Source organism: Perca flavescens, chromosome 11, assembly GCF_004354835.1.
Source record: "Perca flavescens isolate YP-PL-M2 chromosome 11, PFLA_1.0, whole genome shotgun sequence".
Lineage (NCBI taxonomy): Eukaryota > Metazoa > Chordata > Actinopteri > Perciformes > Percidae > Perca > Perca flavescens.
In genome coordinates, this window is record NC_041341.1 from 4,534,733 (window position 1) to 4,544,732 (window position 10,000).

Below are 10,000 nucleotides of genomic sequence, written 5' to 3' on the forward strand. Positions count from 1 at the left end.
GGTACACTAGCCTGGTCCTACCAGACTCTGGTCCACTAGCCTGGTCCTACCAGACTCTGGTACACTAGCCTGGTCCTACCAGACTCTGGTCCATTAGCCTGGTCCTACCAGACTCTGGTACACTAGCCTGGTCCTACCAGACTCTGATCCATTAGCCTGGTCCTACCAGACTCTGGTACACTAGCCTGGTCCTACCAGACTCTGGTCCATTAGCCTGGTCCTACCAGACTCTGGTACACTAGCCTGGTCCTACCAGACTCTGGTACACTAGCCTGGTCCTACCAGACTCTGGTCCATTAGCCTGGTCCTACCAGACTCTGGTCCATTAGCCTGGTCCTACCAGACTCTGGTACACTAGCCTGGTCCTACCAGACTCTGATCCATTAGCCTGGTCCTACCAGACTCTGGTACACTAGCCTGGTCCTACCAGACTCTGGTCCATTAGCCTGGTCCTACCAGACTCTGGTACACTAGCCTGGTCCTACCAGACTCTGGTCCATTAGCCTGGTCCTACCAGACTCTGGTACACTAGCCTGGTCCTACCAGACTCTGGTACACTAGCCTGGTCCTACCAGACTCTGGTCCATTAGCCTGGTCCTACCAGACTCTGGTCCATTAGCCTGGTCCTACCAGACTCTGGTACACTAGCCTGGTCCTACCAGACTCTGATCCATTAGCCTGGTCCTACCAGACTCTGGTACACTAGCCTGGTCCTACCAGACTCTGATCCATTAGCCTGGTCCTACCAGACTCTGGTACACTAGCCCGGTCCTACCAGACTCTGGTACACTAGCCTGGTCCTACCAGACTCTGGTCCATTAGCCTGGTCCTACCAGACTCTGGTCCACTAGCCTGGTCCTACCAGACTCTGGTACACTAGCCTGGTCCTACCAGACTCTGGTCCATTAGCCTGGTCCTACCAGACTCTGGTACACTAGCCTGGTCCTACCAGACTCTGGTACAGTAGCCAGACTCCATTTCATTTGTCCAGAGAGTCTGGCCTCTCTTCATTGACAAGTGTTAACTTCCTTGAAGGCGGGTACTCTGTTGAAGTCTAAAACTATTGGATGTGCCCAGAGCCAGTCTGGATCTGCCAGAACCACTCGCTAACGTTTGGTCGTGACGTGGGCATTAGCATCGCTAGCGTTAGCCTTAGTCAACTCCTTCACCACTAACGGAGCGAGCTGGAAAATCAAACTGTTCCCGAACCCCGTGGGGAGGGGGGGCCACAACATCACAGCCCCCAACTCAGCAAAGATTGTTCTCGCTCGGGCTTTATCTTCTGGATATTCGTCATCGTTGCCACAATGGACTACAACTCAAACTAGCGCACAACCTCAACGTCATCGTTCTCAGCCCCTCCCTCTGTTCACAGATTGGACCGGTAAAGAGTTCATCGGAGAAAACCCAAGAATATACCGCAAACCCAGACAGTGTACTGAAGGGAAATTAAAATTGAGCAGAAGTACGTAGAAGCACGTAGGAGGGCGGAGCCAGGCTAACAGGAAACAGAGGTGAACTGAACAAATCAAATCAAACAAACATGCTAAGCTTAGCAAAATAAGAAATGAAGCAATAAGAAGCTGAGTGATGCTACATGGAGGACTCACAGTATATAACAGATGACTCCTATACTCCACATGTCGGTGGGGTAACTGATGGCTTCATAGTTGATTACTTCTGGAGCCACGAACTCTGGAGTCCCGAACAAAACCTTCAGAGTTCCTGCGTTTTCTGTCAAAGAGAGAAAAACAATCGATTAAACAACAAACAACCCTACAGGACTAATGTTCAGCAGCAGTTAGCGTCCACTAAAAGTCTGATTATTATTCTGAATGTCTGACAACATTATGGGATGGATCCCTACAGAGATAGACCTCTTAGTTAAAGAGTAAGATCCTTTTAGTTTAACATGAAACAGCCCCGAAATCACCATCACCAAACTATCAAAACTAACAAAAGCCGTCTTGGTTCATCTTTCCACTGTTCCAACAATCACCACTCTGGTTTGGTTGAAATAAACCCTTAATTCACCCATTTACATGTGGAGATATGCTGGCTTTATACACGCTAAAAGTCCTGATTATTTACATGGAGTCTGGTGGAGATATGCTGGCTCTATACACGCTAAAAGTCCTGATTATTTACATGGAGTCTGGTGGAGATATGCTGGTTCTATACACGCTAAAAGTCCTGATTATTTACATGGAGTCTGGTGGAGATATGCTGGCTCTATACACGCTAAAAGTCCTGATTATTTACATGGAGTCTGGTGGAGATATGCTGGCTCTATACACGCTAAAAGTCCTGATTATTTACATGGAGTCTGGTGGAGATATGCTGGCTCTATGCATGCTAAAAGTCCTGATTATTTACATGGAGTCTGGTGGAGATATGCTGGCTCTATACACGCTAAAAGTCCTGATTATTTACATGGAGTCTGGTGGAGATATGCTGGCTCTATACACGCTAAAAGTCCTGATTATTTACATGGAGTCTGGTGGAGATATGCTGGCTCTATACATGCTAAAAGTCCTGATTATTTACATGGAGTCTGGTGGAGATATGCTGGCTCTATACACGCTAAAAGTCCTGATTATTTACATGGAGTCTGGTGGAAATATGCTGGCTCTATACACGCTAAAAGTCCTGATTATTTACATGGAGTCTGGTGGAGTTTGGTGATGGTGATTTCGGGGCTTTCATGTTAAACTAAAAGGATCTTACTCTTTAACTAAAAGGTCTATCTCTGTAGGGATCCATCCCATAATGTTGACACTTAGAATAATAATCTGAGTCTGTCAGTGTGCGTCTAGATGAATGAACTCCAAATCTCCGCCCTGCAGCGATTGGTCACCTAGTCGGCGTGCGAGGCCGAAGTCGATGAGTTTGATCTTGCTGCCGGTCTTGTTGACACACATGATGTTCTCTGGTTTGAGGTCCAGGTGGACGATGCCCTGCTTGTGGATGAAGTTGACTCCGTCGATGATCTGCAGCATGTATTTAATCACTTCTCTCTCCGTCAGCTCAAAGTCCTCGTCGATGATCCGCTCAAACAGCTCGCCGCCCGAAATCCTGACAACACAAAGACCTGGTTTATTAGAAAACCTGACAACACAAAGACCTGGTTCATTAGAAAACCTGACAACACAAAGACCTGGTTCATTAGAAAACCTGACAACACAAAGACCTGGTACATTAGAAAACCTGACAACACAAAGACCTGGTTCATTAGAAAACCTGAAAACCCTGACAACAAAAAACACAAAGACCTGGTTCATTAGAAAACCTGACAACACAAAGACCTGGTTCATTAGAAAACCTGACAACACAAAGACCTGGTTCATTAGAAAACCCTGGTTCAAAAACCTGACAAACAAAGACCTGGTTCATTAGAAAACCTGACAACACAAACACAAAGACCTGGTTCATTAGAAAACCTGACAACACAAAGACCTGGTTCATTAGAAAACCTGACAACACAAAGACCTGGTTCATTAGAAAACCTGACAACACAAAGACCTGGTTCATTAGAAAACCTGACAACACAAAGACCTGGTTCATTAGAAAACCTGACAACACAAAGACCTGGTTCATTAGAAAACCTGACAACACAAAGACCTGGTTCATTAGAAAACCTGACAACACAAAGACCTGGTTCATTAAACCTGAACCTGACAACACAAAAACCTGGTTCATTAGAAAACCTGACAACAAAAGACCTGGTTCCCTGACAACACAAAGACCTGGTTCATTAGAAAACCTGACAACACAAAGACCTGGTTCATTAGAAAACCTGACAACACAAAGACCTGGTTCATTAGAAAACCTGACAACACAAAGACCTGGTTCATTAGAAAACCTGACAACACAAAGACCTGGTTCATTAGAAAACCTGACAACACAAAGACCTGGTTCATTAGAAAACCTGACAACACAAAGACCTGGTTCATTAGAAAACCTGACAAAACACAAAGAAAGACCTGGTTCATTAGAAAACCTGACAACACAAAAGACCTGGTTCATTAGAAAACCTGACAACACAAAGACCTGGTTCATTAGAAAACCTGACAACACAAAGACCTGGTTCATTAGAAAACCTGACAACACAAAGACCTGGTTCATTAGAAAACCTGACAACACAAAGACCTGGTTCATTAGAAAACCTGACAAAGACACAAAGACCTGGTTCATTAGAAAACCTGACAACACAAAGACCTGGTTCATTAGAAAACCTGACAACACAAAGACCTGGTACATTAGAAAACCTGACAACACAAAGACCTGGTTCATTAGAAAACCTGACAACACAAAGACCTGGTTCATTAGAAAACCTGACAAAAGACACAAAAACCTGACCTGGTTCATTAGAAAACCTGACAACACAAAGACCTGGTTCATTAGAAAACCTGACAACACAAAGACCTGGTTCATTAGAAAACCTGACAACACAAAGACCTGGTTTATTAGAAAATGTCCACACAAAACCTGTAATAACAACTTAGGAGAAAGGCCTTGTGTCTTAAAGTACTCTGTGTGTGTGTGTGTGTGTCTGTCTTTCTGTCTGTGTGTCTGTCTGCCTGTGTGTGTGTGTGTGTGTGTGTGTGTGTGTCTGTCTGTCTGTGTGTGTGTGTGTGTCTGTCTGTCTGTGTGTGTGTGTCTGTGTGTGTGTGTGTGTGTGTGTGTGTGTGTCTGTGTGTGTCTGTGTGTATGTGTGTGTGTGTGTGTGTGTGTATAGACATTAAACACACAACTGTTTGGATCCTTTACACTTTCTAAAATGTTTTAACACTTTAACTACATGTTCCTGATGATACTTACACACTTTTACTGAAGTAACATTTTTTAACAGTGTGGTATTAGTACTTTTACTGCAGTAAAGGGTCTGAGTACTTCTTCCAGCGCGGTCTTAAATTAGCACACAGGAAATAGCTTCTTTCATTCCTCCCATAGTTGGCAACAACACTATTTTCCTCCGTTCTCTGAAAGAAAAACAAACTCATCTGTGTTTCAGAGATCGGCTGCTGCTTCCTGATTTTATCTTTAAAGTGCCCATATTATGATTGATGTGTTATTGTGTGTCTCTGGTGCTTCCACACGCATACAAACTTCAGTGAGATCCGGTTTCTGAATGTGTCCTGCCTTCAGTCTCCTGGTGAGCTGGTCAAAATCTGCACGGCTTTCTACATCACTATCCGAAACGAGGGGGCTAGGGGGGCTAACCATTAGCATACTAGCTAGTTCTCAATAGCAAAACACTGCTACAACACACACTAGTTCACCCTTATCTCCAAAAAGAACTACTTCCATGTCCCTGTTCTGCAGGGATACAACACTAAGTTGGAAGTGGGCCCTCGTTTAGAAGAAGTCAGAAACTGCTAGCTAGCTCATCTAGTCTTACCTAGCTACTGAACATGTAGTCTTACCTAGCTACTGAACATGTAGTCTTACCTAGCTACTGAACATGTAGTCTTACCTAGCTACTGAACATGTAGTCTTACCTAGCTACTGAACATGTAGTCTTACCTGTAGTCTACTGAACATGTAGTCTTACCTAGCTACTGAGCATGTAGTCTTACCTAGCTACTGAGCATGTAGTCTTACCTAGCTACTGAGCATGTAGTCTTACCTAGCTACTGAGCATGTAGTCTTACCTAGCTACTGAGCATGAGCATTACCTAGTACTGAGCATGTAGTCCTTACTACTGAGGCATGTAGTCTTACCTAGCTACTGAGCATGTAGTCTTACCTAGCTACTGAGCATGTAGTCTTACCTAGCTACTGAGCATGTGGTCATGTACTGAGCATGTAGTCTTACCTAGCTACTGAGCATGTAGTCCTTACCTAGCTACTGAGCATGTAGTCCTTACCATGTAGTCTAGCTACTGAGCATGTAGTCTTACCTAGCTACTGAGCATGTAGTCTTACCTAGCTACTGAGCATGTAGTCTTACCTAGCTACTGAGCATGTAGTCTTACCTAGCTACTGAACATGTAGTCTTACCTAGCTACTGAGCATGTGTACTGAACATGTAGTCTTACCTAGCTACTGAACATGTAGTCTTACCTAGCTACTGAACATGTAGTCTTACCTGCTACTGAACATGTAGTCTTACCTAGCTACTGAGCATGTAGTCTTACCTAGCTACTGAGCATGTGTAGTCTGAGCATGTAGCTTACCTAGCTACTGAGCATGTAGTCTTACCTAGCTACTGAACATGTAGTCTTACCTAGCTACTGAGCATGTAGTCTTACCTAGCTACTGAACATGTAGTCTTACCTAGCTACTGAGCATGTAGTCTTACCTAGCTACTGAACATGTAGTCTTACCTAGCTACTGAGCATGTAGTCTTACCTAGCTACTGAACATGTAGTCTTATGTACTGAGCATGTAGTCTTACCTAGCTACTGAACATGTAGTCTTACCTAGCTACTGAGCATGTAGTCTTACCTGGCTACTGAGCATGTAGTCTTACCTAGCTACTGAGCATGTAGTCTTACCTAGCTACTGAGCATGTAGTCTTACCTAGCTACTGAGCATGTAGTCTTACCTAGCTACTGAGCATGTAGTCTTGCCTGGCTACTGAGCATGTAGTCTTACCTGGCTACTGAACATGTAGTCTTACCTAGCTACTGAGCATGTAGTCTTACCTAGCTACTGAGCATGTAGTCTTACCTAGCTACTGAGCATGTAGTCTTACCTAGCTACTGAGCATGTAGTCTTACCTAGCTACTGAGCATGTAGTCTTACCTAGCTACTGAGCATGTAGTCTTACCTAGCTACTGAACATGTAGTCTTACCTAGCTACTGAACATGTAGTCTTACCTAGCTACTGAGCATGTAGTCTTACCTAGCTACTGAGCATGTAGTCTTGTAGCTACTGAGCATGTAGTCTTACCTAGCTACTGAGCATGTAGTCTTACCTAGCTACTGAGCATGTAGTCTTACCTAGCTACTGAGCATGTAGTCTTACCTAGCTACTGAACATGTAGTCTTACCTAGCTACTGAGCATGTAGTCTTACCTAGCTACTGAACATGTAGTCTTACCTAGCTACTGAGCATGTAGTCTTACCTAGCTACTGAGCATGTAGTCTTACCTAGCTACTGAGCATGTAGTCTTACCTAGCTACTGAACATGTAGTCTTACCTAGCTACTGAGCATGTAGTCTTACCTAGCTACTGAGCATGTAGTCTTACCTAGCTACTGAGCATGTAGTCCTTGCCTAGCTACTGAGCATGTAGTCTTACCTGAGCTACTGAGCATGTAGTCTTACCTAGCTACTGAGCATGTAGTCTTACCTAGCTACTGAGCATGTAGTCTTACCTAGCTACTGAGCATGTAGTCTTACCTAGCTACTAGCTACTGAGCATGTAGTCTTACCTAGCTACTGAGCATGTAGTCTTACCTAGCTACTGAGCATGTAGTCTTACCTAGCTACTGAGCATGTAGTCTTACCTAGCTACTGAGCATGTAGTCTTACCTAGCTACTGAGCATGTAGTCCTACTGAGCATGTAGTCCCTAGCTACTGAGCATGTAGTCTTACCTTGTAGTCCTAGCTACTGAGCATGTAGTCTTACCTAGCTACTGAGCATGTAGTCCTTACCTAGCTACTGAGCATGTAGTCTTACCTAGCTACTGAGCATGTAGTCTTACCTAGCTACTGAGCATGTAGTCTTACCTAGCTACTGAGCATGTAGTCTTACCTAGCTACTGAGCATGTAGTCTTACCTAGCTACTGAACATGTAGTCTTACCTAGCTACTGAGCATGTAGTCTTACCTAGCTACTGAGCATGTAGTCTTACCTAGCTACTGAACATGTAGTCTTACCTGGCTACTGAGCATGTAGTCTTACCTAGCTACTGAGCATGTAGTCTTACCTAGCTACTGAGCATGTAGTCTTACCTAGCTACTGAGCATGTAGTCTTACCTAGCTACTGAACATGTAGTCTTACCTAGCTACTGAGCATGTAGTCTTACCTAGCTACTGAGCATGTAGTCTTACCTAGCTACTGAGCATGTAGTCCTTACCTAGCTACTGAACATGTAGTCTTACCTAGCTACTGAGCATGTAGTCTTACCTAGCTACTGAGCATGTAGTCTTACCTAGCTACTGAGCATGTGTGTCTTACCTAGCTACTGAGCATGTAGTCTTACCTAGCTACTGAGCATGTAGTCCCTACTACTGAGCATGTGGTCCTACCTGAGCATGTAGTCTTACCTAGCTACTGAACATGTAGTCTTACCTAGCTACTGAGCATGTGCGAGTGACAACAAAGATGTTACAGCAGTGAGAGGTCTCACTCTGTAGCTGAAACAGAGACCTGAACACAGGGTGAAAAGAGGAGCTGCAGCAATGTGCAGTACAACAACAATATGGTGTTGCTCCGTGTAAAACTCAATAATCAACATGTTCTGACCCCCTATGTCCCTGTGTCTCACTAACACCTCGTCGTAATGCCTACCTAATCTGAAGTCCAGGTAGCCTATAGTGCTGTGTGTTCTTGTAGTGTACTGAATGTGAAGCTTCTTGGCCAGCTCGTCGTTGTAAATGAGAACCTGCCTGTTAAATAAAGGTTAAATAAAAAAAAATAAAAATAAAAAATGTTTCTGTGTCTAAGTGACAGATGGAAACAATCTTTGACATTTTGTGTGTGTCTGTGTGTGTGTGCGTATGTGTGTGTGTGTGTGAATGTCTGTGTGTGTGTGTCTCTGTGTGTGTGTGTCTGTGTGTCTTTGAGTTTGTGTGTGTATGTGTCTGTATGTGTGTGTGTGTGTCTGTCTCTGAGTGTGTGTGTGTGTCTGAGTGTGTGTGTCTCTCTGAGTGCGTGTGTGTCTCTGTGTGTGTGTCTCTGAGTTTGAGTGTGTGTTTGAGTGCGTGTGTGTCTCTGAGTCTGAGTGTGTGTCTCTGAGTGTGTGTGTGTCTGAGTGTGTGTCTCTGAGTGTGTCTCTGAGTCTGAGTGTGTGTGTGTCTCTGAGTGTGTGTCTCTGAGTGTGTGTCTCTGAGTGTGTCTCTGAGTGTGTGTGTCTGAGTGTGTGTGTCTGACTGTGTCTCTGAGTGTGTGTGTCTGAGTGTGTGTGTCTGAATGTGTCTCTGAGTGTGTGTGTTTGAGTGTGTCTCTGAGTGTGTGTGTCTGAGTGTGTGTGTCTGAGTGTGTGTCTGAGTGTGTGTGTCTGAGTGTGTCTCTGAGTGTGTGTGTCTGAGTGTGTCTCTGAGTGTGTGTCTCTGAGTGTGTGTGTCTGAATGTGTCTCTGAGTGTGTGTGTCTGAGTGTGTGTGTCTGAGTGTGTGTGTCTGAGTGTGTCTCTGAGTGTGTGTGTCTGAGTGTGTCTCTGAGTGTGTGTCTCTGAGTGTGTGTCTGAGTGTGTGTCTGAGTGTGTCTCTGAGTGTGTGTGTCTGAGTGTGTGTGTCTGAGTGTGTCTCTGAGTGTGTGTCTGAGTGTGTGTGTCTGAGTGTGTGTCTCTGAGTGTGTCTCTGAGTGTGTGTGTCTGAGTGTGTCTCTGAGTGTGTCTCTGAGTGTGTGTGTGTCTGAGTGTGTGTCTGAGTGTGTCTCTGAGTGTGTCTCTGAGTGTGTGTGTCTGAGTGTGTGTCTGAGTGTGTCTCTGAGTGTGTGTGTCTCTGAGTGTGTGTCTGAGTGTCTCTGAGTGTGTGTCTCTGAGTGTGTGTGTCTGAGTGTGTGTCTCTGAGTGTGTGTGTCTGAGTGTGTGTCTTTGAGTGTGTGTCTCTGAGTGTGTGTCTCTGAGTCTGAGTGTGTGTCTCTGAGTGTGTCTCTGAGTGTGTGTCTCTGAGTCTGAGTGTGTGTCTCTGAGTGTGTGTGTGTCTGAGTGTGTCTCTGAGTGTGTGTGTCTCTGAGTGTGTGTGTCTCTGAGTGTGTGTGTCTCTGAGTGTGTGTGTCTCTGAGTGTGTGTCTCTGAGTGTGTGTGTGTGTGTGTTACGTACATCTCCAGCACCATGACGATGTCTGACTTGCCCTCGAAGGCGTCGATGCACTGCACCAGC

General features: G+C 44.9%; 1 protein-coding gene across 1 annotated transcript in view; it reads right to left on the minus strand.

The window, feature by feature from the left end:
• Positions 1–10,000, minus strand: part of mylkb (myosin light chain kinase b) — a 50,138-nt gene that overhangs the window by 8,569 nt on the left and 31,569 nt on the right. Inside the window, exons 10-12 of the mRNA XM_028591546.1 lie at positions 9,941–10,000; positions 2,858–3,075; positions 1,611–1,734 (exon numbers count right to left, since the gene is read on the minus strand). The exon at positions 9,941–10,000 is cut by the window's right edge and continues 144 nt beyond it. Coding sequence (XP_028447347.1) covers positions 1,611–1,734; positions 2,858–3,075; positions 9,941–10,000 — 402 coding nt within the window. The remainder of the gene's footprint in view (positions 1–1,610; positions 1,735–2,857; positions 3,076–9,940) is intronic.